Raw genomic sequence first — 15426 nt, 5'->3', positions numbered from 1 at the left:
AATACTAACAGCTACCCCATCAGAGGGAACATGGACGAATCCACCATGACACAGAAGCGCTCCAAGCTACGCTGAGCGATCCCAATGCCCTCCCAACTACCAAGCACACGGAGGACAAAAAGAATGCCCCACAACCAGCCATACCCAGCAAGGGACCCCCCCCACCATCAAGGAGCGCTACTACGATTGACCACATCTCTCACCCAGCAGCAAGAGGACACCTTGACCAGAACACAGAGGCCTTGCCACCTCAAGCCATGACAGCCACAGCCAGGCAGGGACCATGCCCCAAATGACCCACGACCACCCCGCTGCTCCCACTGTGGCATGAACCATGGAGCCCTCCAGCAGGAACAACCGGCAGATCAGGAGCGACGACTCCTAGCACTGGTCCTCCGCACGAGCACCACGGAGGAGCTGCAACAACACTCAGCCCTAGGAAACCTACCCCAGCAACATCATGCTACGACACCAGGGCCACCCAGGCCCACTCCCGAGACCACTCACCTGCATGGTCGCAGAACCACTCCGGTCCCACGGCAGCCAATTAGAAAGGGGGGGAAGGGTGCTGCAACCTGTGGTACCATTAAAGCAACTGCACAGCCCGGTTCCGCCTCCTGCGGGCCCCACCCCCCAAAACCACTAAGAGACCACCTGGTCCAGGCCAAGCTACCACTGCAGAACATCCCCATGTCCATGGCATGCCAAAGAAGTAAGGGGGAGGCCACAGACCGGTGGCGCTTTGACAGCAACCAAGCGGTCCTCTCCAGCCACCCTCAGGCCCCCCAGCACCGTCGGGTCCCGCCCCCCCATGGCACCAAGAAACTGCAGGACCACCTGGCCCTGCCCACAACCAGTACCGCAGAACAGCCCCCGTTCTGCGGCCTAACATCAAACGGGGGGTGCCGCTGACCAGTGGAAGCCACACAGCCCTCCCCAGCCACCAGCGTACGTACCACACAGCCTGGTCCCCACCCGAGAAAATCAGCAGAACCAACCAGTCCTGCCCCAAAAGCCACATTTCAAGCCGCGGAACAGCCCCCAGTTCCGTAATCTGCCGGCAAAGGGCGTGCCGTTGACCTGTGGTGCCCTGACAGCAGCCACCTTGCCCCATCCAGACCTGGACTGCAGAGGAAATGGCGCCGTCCGCAGCAACCACCCTGTCTCCCATCTTCATCCATCACTCGAGCCGGTTGGATGCACCGATAACCTCCTGCACCGAAGCGCTCTGGGACCATCACTCCTCTACATTCCTGAAATGAAACAGAAGAAAACAGCAGCAACAAGCAAGCAGTGCACTGCAGGGATCCCATAGCAAACCCAGACCGCAGTCACCCACAGCCCTGCTCAGCACCACCAGCCAGACCCACCGCCCCTGGCGATCCCATTCCACTGCCTTATCCCAGACTACTTAGAGGCAGCAAGCGCGCTCCAAAGAAACTGGACTGTGAAGGCCTCATGCAAACCCCCCCCCCCCCCGGGGCAGCCCCCTGCAATGTGCAGAAACAGCCAGGGGATAGGCCACCCCATGAACAGCCGTACCACCAGCCACACCTACTGTGTCTTTCACCGAGATCGTACAGCACCCGTGTCCACACAGTGGGAATGTGAACCACCCGCAACTAGGTACACCCCTCCCAGAGCATGCTGAGATAACACGCCGAGTGTCCCCCCCACTAGCGTGCCGTGATAACACACCCGAGTTCCCCACCTATGACTCCCGAGCACCCATGCCTGCACTGGGGGAACTGGGGACACCTGCTATGAGGCTCTCCCAGGGAGCGTGCGCTAAGAAATGTTCCCGTTAATGACTGCCTAAACGCCCAAGGATCCAGCTCCCCAAGCAATACCCAAAACCCCCCAGCAAACCCTAAGGCTCCCGGGACGACCCACCATGGGGATCCGGTCCCTACCTGACACCCTGAGCTCCATGAGGTTACCTGGGCGGTCCGAGGCACATCGATATCCCTGCGAGGCCGCGGTCAGAGCCCAGGGTCCGGAGAGTCCAGATTGGGGCACCGCAAAAAGCAGTAGGGCCACAACAGAAGGCAGGAGGCCGCCAGAAGTCACCGAGACACCTTGTACGCCCATAATGAAAGCCATGATGGCTCTACGCACACACACCCTCCCCCCTCAGGGGCCAACCACCCCTTATGCCCTAAAGTAAGCAGGCAGCGGAGGGGCAATATGATTCAGGATCCACCTACCCCTGGTCCCTCCCCACCGGCAACACAACGCCACGACGGGTACGCATCCCAGCTCCACGCACCAACGGTGTACAAGACAGGAAGCCCCACGCACCCTTGGCATGGTCAGACAGGATAGGTCAAGGGCCTGGAGCCTCTGACTACAATGAGGATAAGAACTCACAGCCAGCAGCACATGGAAGGAGTCATAGCAGTGGTCTCAACTCAAACCCCTAGCAGCGCCACACTTTGGAACTGTAGGCACCTGGAGGCTCCAGAAAATTAGTCAATGTCCTATCAAAGAAATTACAATGTAACGTGAGGGAAATCTCTCAACGGTTAATAAATCATTCAATGTGGTCAATAACAATATTGTAAGGTATAGCCAAAGAGACCAATGAGCAAGAATTGTTTTATGTTACCCTTGTGACCATGATAAACACACCGAGAGCCCCGAAACAGTACCCGGCGGGCCGCTGGTGACCCTCGGATCGTGAGTCTGAGCCCACTGAGTTATAGGAAGCGATATGCCAGGGGCCCAAGGAACAGCACTGAGCTTCAATCCCACCATACCGTGCTGAAGAGGCAGGAGCTATGCCACTGAGCCAAGAGCCTCTCCAATAACCCCCAAGCCAGAGGTGCTGTCCGGGGAGGACTCAATGGTGTGCAGCTGCCAATGACCCTGCTGGCCCACCTGTACAGCGCCCACCCCCTTAGAAGTCAATCAAGGCGGCCAAGAACATGTGAGGACCCAGCATGAGGAGGCCAGCAGCAGTAACCTGACCCCGCCGGCTCTGAGACCAGACGCTCTCCACTCAAGCCCTACACCCGCCGCTCACCCCTGCTCCCCAACTCCCAAACTCCCGCATGCCCTGTACATGCGCGGCCTCCGCCCCAAACAAGCCGGCGCAAACAGCGGTGCACCGCAGAACCTGCTGGCCAAGAAAAGCCGGAGGCCCCCACCTGCAGCCCTGCCGGCAAGGCACCACGAGTGAGCGGCCTGCCAACAAGAAAGCTCAGGGCCAGGGTCGCTCACCCATGGACGCCGTCAACTACCCGGCGGCAACGGCCATCGAACACAGCATAATCCAGCAGCCGCAGAGGCTCAATCCCCGGAGGCACTCTACACCACCGAGTCACCCAACTTCGGGCAGACCACCACGTTGTACCAGAGAATGCCCCAACCTCCGCTACTGGCAGCTGACACCCAGCACAGGCCCTGCGCAACACTCAGAGTCCTCGTTGTGTGTCAGAACAGCCCGTCAGTAGTTGTTTTTTTATAATACCACCTCCACTGCCGGGGAGCCTCACAATGCACAGACCAGCCAAAACCCAGTAAACTTAAAAGGTAAGGCCTAACAAAGTTGCCTCCGAGGGACAGGGATGCACGCTGTTCCCCGGAGGCAAGCCTCCTCTAACCCCACCTCCCATCATGCCCTGCTTCACCTTGCTCAACCTATCCCTTCCTGGCGGGAGACCAAGGTCCTCCTCTCTTACCCTACTACCTTCCCCATGCCCTTCCAAATTGTCTCAGCATGGGCGACTACTTGGGCCATCCAGCCCACTGTTATAGTCGCCCATTGAGACCAGCTCTTGGGCTCTTTATAGTGCTACTGAAATAGAAATATATTAATAGTGTCAGGACAGAGTGAAGACAGACAATGCACATTTTATATAACTAGGGTTACCAGACATCCAAGAAAACCCAGACATATCCTCTTAGAGAACTGTCCAGGTTCCAGGACAGACTTTCCAAAACCCGGAAGATTGTTCGAGTTTTGGAAAGCCCCGAACTCAATCCGCATCTGAAGGGCCTTCAACAAGCATGTTTAGATGACATCACACACATCTGTGCAATCTGGAGGGTGGGAAAAAAAAGACAAGGCTTTTTGTGGGCAGGGCTAGAGGCAGAATGGGGTGTGTTGGAGGCAGAACAAGGTGTGGCTAGGGGTGGAACAGGGCAGGCCATGCGTCTGGGTTTCTCTGGCGTTAAATCTGGACATAGGTACAACAAGCAAGGTGATTAAATTTGCAGACGATACGAAGTTACTCAGAGTAGTGAAGACATAGGGGGATTGCGAAGATCTGCAACGTGGCATAATCAGGCTCGAGGAATGGGCATCGACATGGCAGATGAGGTTCAACGTGGATAAATGTAAAGTGAAGCATGTCGGTAACAAAAATCTCATCCACGAATATAGGATGTCCGGGGCAGTACTTGGAGAGACCTCCCAGGAAAGGGTCTTGGGGGTTCTGATCGACAAGTCGATGAAGCCGTCCACACAATGTGCAGCGATGGTGAAAAGGGCAAACAGAATGCTAGGAATGATAAAGAAGGGGATCACGAACAGATCAGAGAAGGTTATCATGCCGCTGTACTGGGCCATGGTGCACCCTCACCTGGAGTACTGCGTACAGCACTGGTCTCCGTACATGGTAGTACTTGGAAAGGGTCCAGAGAAGAGTGACTAAGATGGTTAAGGGGTTGGAGGAGCTGCCGTACAGCGAAAGATTAGAGAAACTGGGCCTCTTCTCCCTTGAACAGAGGAGATTGAGAGGGGACATGATCGAAACATTCAAGGTACTGAAGGGGATAGACTTAGTAGATAAGGACAGGTCAGACCAGTGGTCCATCATGCCCAGCAGTCCGCTCACGCGGTGGCCCTTAGGTCAAAGACCAGTGCCCTATTTGAGTCTATCCTTACTTGCGTATGTTCTGTTCCAGTAGGAACTTATCCAACCTTGTCTTGAATCCCTGAAGGGTGCTTTCCCCTATAAGAGCCTCCGGGAGAGCGTTCCAGACCTCCATCACTCTCTGGGTGAAGAAGAACTTCCTTACGTTTGTACGGAATCTTTTCCCTTCTAACTTTAGAGAGTGCCCTCTCTTCAACTTTGAGAGGGTGAACAATCTCTCAGTCTCTACTAAGTCAATTCCCTTCAATATCTTGAATGTTTCGATCATGTATCCTCTCAGTCTTCTCTTTTCAAGGGAGAAGAGGCCCAGTTTCTCTAGCCTCTCATTGTACGGCAACTCCCTCAGTCCCATAACCATTTTTGTTGCTCTTCTCTGGACCCTTTTGAGTAGTACTTTGTCCTTTTTCATGTACAGTGACCAGTGTTGGACACAGTATTCCAGGTGGGGGCATACCATGGCCCGGTATAACGGCATGATAACCTGTTCGTGATCTCCTTCTTAATCATTCCTAGCATTCTGTTTGCCCTTTTCGCCACTGCCGCACATTGCACAGACAGTTTCATTGACTTGTCTACAAGTACTCCCAAGTCTCTTTCCTGGGGGATCTCTCCGAGTATAGCACTGAACATCCTGTGTTCGTGATATGATTTTTGTTACCGACATGCATCACCTTGCACTTATCCACGTTGAACCTCATTTGCCATTTCGTGACCTATTCCTCGAGCGTATTTATATCTCTTTGTAGGTCTTCGCAATCCTTCTGTGTCCTCACTACTCTGAATAACTTTGTATCGTCCGCAAATTTAATCACCTCACTTTTCGTGCCAATTTCTAGGTCGTTTATAAATAAGTTGAAGAGCACAGGCCCGAGCACCGAACCCTGTGGCACTCCACTTGTGATGCTTTTCCAGTCCGAGTATTGTCCATTCACCCCCACTCTCTGTTTCCTGTGATAATATGACAACATGGGATTCTTCTTCTTCCTTTTTTTTTAAGTATTTTCAAATTTACAATTTGAGAAACATTAGTAACAAATACTGACGCAAAACATTATGTTAATCTCCATGTCATTGCAAATTGAAGAAAATGGAAGCAGAAAGCTTGAAATCTTAAAGGAAAACAAGAAAGAAAATAAAATGGGATTTGTAATGAATAAAAGTTGTGACACCTAAACTGGTGATATACTTAAACAGAAAAGAGGAAAATGCATGTTCTATTATAAATCTGAACATAATATTGATTAGTTGCTTAATATCATCCAAGAAATGGCAATTTTTCAAATTGTTGTATGATTTCATTTTTTTTTTTGGGGGGGGGGGAGAGCTGAGGGGGGATTTAGCAAGATATGATGTCAAAATATTGTTTTCTTTCCAGGCTGTCTGTACAACTGAATCTTAGAACCTATGCATCCAGTGGTCTGATTTATTACATGGCTCACCAGAATCAAATGGATTATGCAGCTCTGCAGCTTCATGAGGGGAGGCTCTATTTCTTGTTTGACCTAGGGAAAGGCAAGGCAGTCACTGTTCACCCCACTGCCATTAGCGATGGAAAATGGCACACAGTAAGTACTGAAGAAGAACGCCATGGCAAATTCTTCTGATCTTTTATTATAATTGCACAATTAGAATTTTGAGCCTATAACATTTTAAAATGGAAATATCTATTGCATAGTGTTGAAATTGAGGTAGCTGGATAACTTCTGGCAGTCTCTCCTACCTGGATATTCAGCTCTGGTATTTGCGGTTTGAGTAACATGTATAAGAACATAAGAACTGCCATCTCTGGATCAGACCTTCGGTCCATCAAGTTCGGCGATCCGCACATGTGGAGGCCCAGCCAGGTGTACAACTGGCGTAATTTTAGTCACCCATATCCCTCTATGCCTCTCGTAAGGAGATGTGCATCTAGTTTACTTTTAAATCCTAGAACGGTGGATTCCGCAATAACCTCCTCTGGGACAGCATTCCAGGTGTCCACCACTCGTTGCGTGAAACAGAACTTCCTGATATTTGTCTTGGACTTGTCCCCCCTTAGCTTCAGTCCATGTCCTCTTGTCCGTGTCACATTGGACATTATAAATATTTTTTTTTCCTGCTCTATTTTGTCGACTTCTGGCACACCCTGAGGTAGCCTTGATGGCAAAATGCTGGCCACCATTGGTGTTGTCGGTCTTCAACAGTGAAATGAGTATCTCGTAATATTGAGAAAGTTTTCTAAAAGTAAGCTTGAAATTTAAATGCATTGCACAAGGCTTGAAAATGAAATAGTGTGCAGGTTTTTTGTGCCAATAAGGTTCCTGGACTCCGATGCTACCTATTTTTAACCTTTTTGGTTTATAGGAGGGGGATCTGAGGCTTTTCCCTCCCACTTTCGATTTTTACAAGCCATACACAATGCAATTATAATGGTTTTCTAAGTAATAAAAAATAGTTCTATGTTTAATAACTCCTTTATTGCATGTTTTAAAAGAATTGAAGAATGTGTTATTAGAATAATTGAGTACACTTCTCCCTCCGTATTTGCGGTTTCAGCAATCGCGGTTTCGATTATTTGCGGATTTTAGCTTGCTGGCTCTTCCCCCCCAAATGACATCAGCTTGCATAGAGAAATCGCCGATTCCAAGTATTTACAGAGAAAATTGCCGATTCCCAGCACTTTTTTCACCGTGTTTTGCCTCTCCTTCAGGAAGAGGCCAGGTCTCCCACCCTGTTATGTGCGGTTTCACCATATTCACGATGGTTTTTAATAGAAAACACCGAACAACATATGAAAAAGTTATTTGCGGTTTTTCTGTATTTGCAAATACGGAGGGAGAAGTGTATTTGTTTCTTCTCTCCTGAGTGGGGTTGACTAATTGTACGTTTTAAAGCAACATTTCCTGCTGAGTTTTAAATATCAAGGGGGTGGGGCAATATTCACAGTGGTTTAACTGGCCAGAAATAGCTCCTGGCTGGATAAATCATTTGTTTGGGGCTAACAGGTCATATTCAATGTCGCTAAAAATGCCCAACTCTAAACTAGCTATTTGGGGGGCATTCCGGAGGCAGAATCAGCACTTAACTGGCCAAGGTAACCTCATAAAAGTCAGTTCTGTCTTCATGGCCCGGATTCTGTAACTGGCGCTGTTGTTTGTGGCTGCCGATCACATGTCAATCACGTGACTGTGCCGAGTACAGAATCACGACTCTGGCAAATGCAGGCACTGGAAATGCAGGCTAGGGTTTTCATGGCCTACATTTCCAGTGCCTACCTATGATGTGAATCATACCTCCGTAGGCACTGTAGGCCGCCTAACGCCACTTCCAGCATTAGTCATGCCCACAGTGTCATTAAGCGGCCAAAAGCGCCTACTGATGCAAAATTCCAACACTGATTTTTTAGGAGCACTGCTCCAAACCCCCTCCCTCCCCAGTACCTTTTAAGTCCTTAGTTCTTTGCTAGCAGCATACTCTTGCTGGCCCCAAACTTTTCCCTGATGCAACTTCCTGATCCCACAAACAGGAAGTTGCATCAGAGGGAAGGTTCGAGGCTGGTGCGAGCAGTAGGAATGAGTCACTGCTCACTGTCAGCAAAGAACTGAAAGATTTAAAAGGTACCGGAGGGGTTGGAGGAGTGTACCTGAGATCCTCGATCACCTGGGGGAGGAGGGGTGAAAGAGATACCAGGAATCTTCAACTGGTGAGGCTTGGAGATCCCCATCACAGCTGTGGGCTTGAGTTAAAGTGGTTCCTATATTTCTAATTTCCAAAAATAGTGCATTACTGAAGATGCTATGGAAGTGATTAAATGCCAAAGTAAACTAGCCTACTTAAATCCACCACCTTTCAGTTCTTTTAATATGACCTTTATAGGTAGATTTCACAAATTATTATTGTGACGTTTTTGATTTCTTTATTTCATTCAGATAAAGACAGAATATGTTAGAAAGAAGGGTACAATCCTCATTGATGGGAAGGCCTCGTCTGCTGTCAGTGTTCTAGGAAACAGTAACACTTTGGATGTAGAAGGAAAACTCTATCTTGGAGGTCTTCCTTTGGACTATACAGCGAAGCATATTGGAAATGTAAGAGAAGTGTTTGTGTTTTGTTTTCAAGAGACACTTATATTCAGTCTTTATTTTAGCTGTAAAATCAGAACTGCATAAATGTTTGTCATACACTGTGGGGTCTATTCCACAGAGCCATTATGTACCTTTATAAATATATGGCAAATGATGATATAATGCATGCATGCATCGTTCTCAGGAAAGAATGGAATCTGCTAGAAATTATGGAACCAATATTGAACTGCAGTGGTCAGGATGTAGTCAAATTGCTAGTCACTGTGGTTAAAGTAAAAGTTTGGCTTGTTTTTATACCAAACTTTTCAAACCACACTCATATGAATAATTAGAATAGTGGCTCATAAATGCACATATTTCCACATATACATGCCAACAATTCACATAAATGCTGTTCTGTAAGTATGTGCATATCTAACTTAGTGCTTTTCGATGGATGGATGTACAGATAGGCAGAATCTGGGTGGATTCACCTGTATAACTTATAGAATGTGGTAAAAGCAGTTAACTTATCAGGAGGTAATTTTAGAGGGGGGGGGCAGGATCGAGACTGGCAGAGCCTTTATTGATTTGGCAGGAGGGAAGGCCTCCACAGCGTTTGGCTTTGTTATTGCCAGCCAATTTAGCAGGATCAGGACCGGGACAGGAACAAAGGCAGGGCTGCTCATAATCCAGATGTGCCACTGACTCCTCACTCCCCCCTTGCGACTGGTAAACAGCATGGAGGACTGCTGCGACCACCACTGAGAGGAATCAGCTGCCTACCTCGCATGAGGAGCCTGCCCCTGACCCGTTCCCCATTTTTTGACCCAGAAATCTCGGTTTATATTTGAGTATACAGTAACCACTTTGAACAACTTTGTCTCTTCAGCAAATTTAATTATCTCACTAGTTATTCCCATCTCTAGATCATTAATAAATATGTTAAAAAGCAGCGGTCCCGGCACAGACCCCTGGGGAACCCCACTTTAACAAAAATAAATCTCTCACAGTATGTTATCTCTTCTCAGTTACTTTTGCCTTTCTCGTGCTGTAAAGGGGCAACTTCCTTCAACAATTTAAACACATTTATGGTTTATTAAACTTGTTATACCGCTCGTTCATTTTACTGGTCCGAGCGGTTCACAAAATATAATAAAAATAAAATGAAAATAAAACAAATAAAAAAGAACTCCATTATTAGATAGTATAGACAATCCATATAAACAGCGGCCATACTAAGTAACATTCACTCTTACAAAAAATATTCACTTCTAAGTAAAATCATATAATTGCCATTAAGCTTTAAATTTTCCCAAAACTACTAACTGAAGATCTAAAGGAGGAAAAAGCCTCAGATCCCTGTATGCCACCAGAATGTCACTTGCCGGCAATACTGGAGAGGGAAACCACCTCTATGTAAATGTTCACCATGCATACGCACACAGTCACAAATTCAGTCTTAATTATGATATACTGGTGTCTTTGCAAGCATCACACTTTTAACAGTTTAGCATAAATCTGTTTTTATTAAGAATACAATGTGCATAAACTGTACTTAGCCAAAGAAAGTACAGAAAATCAGCAGTACAAAAGTACTAATGAACATGAGACATTATAACAATTTTGCAACAATAATCCCCAAAGTACCCTGTCACCTGCCGGGGCCTCTGTAAGATTAAGGAGGACCACCGATAGGGGGTAGCACAACCCTGGCGTGGCTCCCAAAGGGGGAGACCTCACTGGTGCCTCAATACCCTAGGCTTCGCTCAAATAAAGCACAGCGAGCCTAGTTGAATCAAAAATAATGTGTCAAGTTTAATTTATCGCCTAACACATAGTCATTAGAAAACTCAAAATTCAGATAAGGAATCATTAAAGTCCAAGTTTCCCTGTTCAAAAAAAAAACACCAATAAAAGACTTTTGTCTTACACTCAGTTCTGTGAAAGCAGAGCAGGGTTGCTATCAGGTAAATTCACAGTCCCGGTTTTACTGCTCTCCCTGTATTGAAACACAGTCTCTGAAGAAACACATCAAAATTAGTCCCATAGGAAGTCCTTAAGAATTGCACTTGCACCCTGGACTTTCAATTCAAGACAATCCAGTTTCTTCACCAGGTATGTACAGGTTCTATCACAAAGTAAACTTTAAGCATGCAAAGCAAACGAAAAACTCCAGCCTCACTGCAGGCTCCTGTTCTTTCAGCACTAATTAGCTTACAGTCTTTCCCACTGCTGGGCCACAGAATTGTTGGATCCCCTTTCAATATTTAGCTTCAATAAGCTCCCTCTGAAACCCAACCCTTGGTTCTTCGGGGTTCCTACCCCAATTCTGTGAGTCCTTAGAACTTAGGTGGTTTAATTGGGAAACTGCTTCACAAGCCAGCAAACCTTCCCCAGTTCCTCTGAGCCTCTGCACAGCTGTAGTGCAGTGAGTTAATCAGGCTGCTGCAGCACTGCTCTGGGCTTGTCTTTACACAAAAAAAAAACATCAAAAATAGTTTTCCATTAATCTTTTCCCTTATTATTCTTATGCAGCTCCGTACCTGCAACTCTTAGTGGAAAGCTGCCAAGCCTACATCCATGGCTTCCTCCGTATCGGTCTCAGGCATGCCCCATTCATCCAGTTCCATGTTTTCCACCATACCCAGCTGCTCAGCTGGCTCTTGAGGTAGGGAATCCTCGCACTCCATAGGTTCTGGAGCGGGGTCTGGCCTTTGCCTGGCTCGGAGAACCTTCTCTGCCAGTTCCTGGTGTGCTCTCCCCCTTAATGCTCTGGAGAGCTGTTTAAGAGGCTTTTGGCCACGCCCTGCACTCAGTGTGTGTGTGTCTGGCTTGCGTGCTCTTGGGCTCCCCTCCAGGTTGCTGGGCAGAATACTACTGGGAACCTGGTTTAACCTCCTAGTGTGACTCAGGTTTCTCTTGGGCCGTGGAGCTAACTTATACTCTGGGCATTGCTCCGGCTCAGAAGGCTCAGGACAGGCAGCACGGTTTTCAGGATCTTCTTCCTGATCGTCCTTAGGCAGACTCTGGTCTCTAATACAGGATTGAGACCGGGGTTTCACTTTGACATGACCGTCGCGTAGGGCGGAAATGTCACAACCCATATTATAGATCTAATCCCCACCCCAAATTAGTAATCTGAATGGTCAGGGTGCCTTTGACTCTTATGGCACCTCAGCTATGAAAGATCTTTTGGTGCCATCCCACTAAAACAGTAAACCCCTTTCCCATCCCTCTCCCCCCCCCTTCCCCACCCTTCCCATGTTATGCAAAATGTAATTTTCAAGTTTGGTATGCGGTCGTAAACCCATTAAGTACTAAACTTCTCACTCTCGGTGACAGAGTCTGGATATATTTATTTCAAATCGGAGGAAAGCTAATTGCTTCTTACAACCCCCATAAGATTCCCACATCATTAAAGCATGAAGTTTGTTCCGTCAATACCAAAAAGATAAGAGGATTTTCTTGAAGCCAATGATTTAAAATACCCTTTTTTCCCCACCATATAGGTCTTCCCCAAGAATCTCCACACTCCACTCCCCACATTACCCCAAAAACGAGTATCCTGAAATAAGATACCCAGCTCTGAGTAGAGGAAGGTATGATGCAAGACCCATTATAAATAATTAAATGGAGACATCCAAAACATTTGTATCTTCTGACAACTCCAAATACCATGATAAAAAATTATTGGAAGCCAAATGGCATTTGTTACAGAGGGAGGTAGTTGCACACATTACATTACATTAGAGATTTCTATTCCGCCATTGCCTTGCGGTTCAAGGTGGATTACAAAAGAATTACAAAAAACGTATTACAAGAAGAAGATATCTGGTAATTTCTAGAGGAGATAAAGAGTATGCTTTAGGGAATCCAGGTAGAAATGCTCTATGTTGCGAGAAATATGCCCTGTAAATTACTCTGTATTGACATTCCTGCAATTCTGTGTTTTGTGCTAAATGAGGAATCTGAGATATTATCTGAGAAAAATTAGTGAATATGTTGGTGCCCCTAGATCCCGATGCCATGCCACCTGAAGGTAAGTATAATCCTTTTGGAGTAAATCTTTGAGCAGCAACCCATGAAGACCCCACACGGACACATGACTGTCCTAGTCCCCCTTCAAAAGCTCCCATACCTGTGATCCCACATTGGGAGATGAGTGGTTCAAACCCAGTGATTGCATGTAATGTCTAACCCAGGGGTGTCAAAGTCCCTCCTCGAGGGCCGCAATCCAGTCAGGGTTTCAGGATTTCTCCAATGAATATACATGAGATCTATTAGCATACAATGAAAGCAGTGCATGCAAATAGATCTCGTGCATATTCATTGGGGAAATCCTGAAAACACAACTGGATTGCAGCCTTCAAGGAGGGACTTTGACATCCCTGATCTAATCTGATAAAAAGCAAAAAGATCTGAGGGATGAGTCATTACTATTGCTGAAAATCAGCACAGGGCAAGAGCGTGCCATCAGCCCTCAATAAATGTTCTATTAAATTCCCTTGAGTACCTCATCTCTGAAAAGTCTCATTTTCATACCCTGGGGCAGATATGTACAGGAACAAAGCATCACTTATCTTTCTTATGTTCCTTGAATATGTTGTGTTCTCCACTCAATCTTTGCCTGATCAATAGTCCACCACCGATGAAGGCAAGCCAGCATTTCGGTCTGTGCTGCATCAGGGCAAGGGACCCAGATACATCCTTAAAAAAGAAAGAAAAAGGCCAGCAACATAGAAATCTTCATTGCAGATTGTAAATCCTCTTTACAACCCAAGGGCACTTACTAGCGGCACCCAAACTTCGTGCTCACTCCAGCGGCAAAGATGGCCATGAATCAGAACGGCCTCATTTTAAACCAGCGTGTGATGTCATGAATGATGTAAATCATCCTTTAAAAAGACATTTAAATTTACTCGGTCTTACAGGTATCTGAACACCCACTCTCTTACATTTTTAAATTTGTTATTTAAATTTGTTGTTAAATCATTAAGACTGGATAGCGAGCTCGACTGCATATTCTTATTGTTGTATATTCACATTCTTTCCTAAAAAAACACATGTAAGCTGCATCTATATATAACACTGGGGGAAATCCAATTGTTCCTTTTTAACACTGATCAATTATTTGCCAAAAAAACATATTCTTCTAGTCCGAAATGGAATTTCTTATTGTTGAGTGATAAGAGATTATTTTTTTTGGACCAGAATAATATGGTTTTTTTCATTCACTTTTATGATGATACTAGTCTTTAAGCCCGTTACATTAACGGGTGCTAGAATAGATGTGTGTGTCTGTTTTTCTTTCTCTCTCTCTCTCGGCCGCTTTCTGTCTGTCTGTCTTTCTTTCTGTCTCTCTTTCCTCGGCTGTCCACTACCACCCCTTGCCTGCTCCCCCTGTCTAGCAGTAGCCCTTCTCCCTTCCTTTTACCTCCCCCCATGTCCAGCAGGACCCCTTCCCTGCTCCCCCTGTCTAGCAGTAGCCCTTCTCCCTTCCTTTTACCTCCCCCATGTCCAGCAGTACCCCTTCCCTCCTCCCCCTGTCCAGCAGCAGACCTTCTCCCTTCGTTTTACCTCCTCCCCTGTCCAACAGCACCCCTTCCCTGCTCCCCCTGTCCAGCAGCAGCCCTTCTCCCTTCCTTTTACCTCCCCCCTGTCCAGCAGCACCTCTTGCCTGCTCCCTCTGTCCATCAGTAGGCCTTCCCCTTCCTTTTACCTCCCCCCTGTCCAGCAGCACCTCTTACCTGATCCCCCTGTCGAGCAGTAGGCCTTCTCCTTTCCCTGCTCCCCCTGTCCAGCATCCGCTAGCCCGGGCAGCCTTGGGGCTTTTGCTAAGCCAGCCCACCTCGCATTATCGACATAGGCCGGCCTAGCAAATGCCCCGCGGCTGCTGCATTTGCTGGTCTGGGGGTGAGAAGAGGCGTCCTGGTAGCGGCAGCGCAGTAATCAAACCGCCACTGCCGTTGTAAGCCGCCCCACGTGCCGGAAATAGAATTCGGCACGGAGGCACACACCACGGTGGCAGGAATCACAAAACCCTAAATGTGCATGCGTGCTTAGGGGTTTATTATAGAGGATACATTAGATAGCCTTAAAATTTTCATTTGTGTCTAGATATATAACTGAAGATGTCTGTTTGATGCAGATGAGTCAAAGTGTCAACAAAGTATTACAGGAAGTTGTGAGGCATTTTATCTTTCTGCCTGCTTGAGAGGAAGTATAGCCCTATAAGCCAGGCTAATATACGAGGGGCCACTGAAAAGTTATCAGCCCAACAGAGAATGATGTTGAGTCATGAAACTTAGTTATTCCACACTTTTCTTGATTCTTTTCATTTCATATCATATCATTGAAACAAAAAGTGTCATGAAAAAGTGTGGAATAACTTGTAAGTTTCATGGCTCTGCATCATTCTTGGTTGGGCGGAGAAACAAGGTAAAGAACAATAGCACTTCTTTATAGTAATTAATATAAAACCAATAAAAAAAAAATCTCTT

General features: G+C 47.0%; 1 protein-coding gene across 2 annotated transcripts in view; it reads left to right on the top strand.

Moving 5' to 3' along the window:
* The window catches only part of LAMA1 (laminin subunit alpha 1), a 412090-nt gene that overhangs the window by 380118 nt on the left and 16546 nt on the right, over window positions 1-15426 (top strand). For both annotated transcript variants that reach the window (XR_004538373.1, XM_033934013.1), the window contains exons 58-59: window positions 6256-6445; window positions 8789-8947. Coding sequence is in view for 1 of the 2 variants with exons in the window: in XM_033934013.1 (XP_033789904.1) it covers window positions 6256-6445; window positions 8789-8947 (349 nt within the window). In the remaining variant the exon portion in view is untranslated. The remainder of the gene's footprint in view (window positions 1-6255; window positions 6446-8788; window positions 8948-15426) is intronic.

This window comes from Geotrypetes seraphini, chromosome 2 (assembly GCF_902459505.1).
Source record: "Geotrypetes seraphini chromosome 2, aGeoSer1.1, whole genome shotgun sequence".
NCBI classification, from domain to species: domain Eukaryota; kingdom Metazoa; phylum Chordata; class Amphibia; order Gymnophiona; family Dermophiidae; genus Geotrypetes; species Geotrypetes seraphini.
The sequence above is the reverse complement of the archived record's forward strand: the minus strand, read 5'-3'. Positions and strand labels throughout refer to the sequence as shown.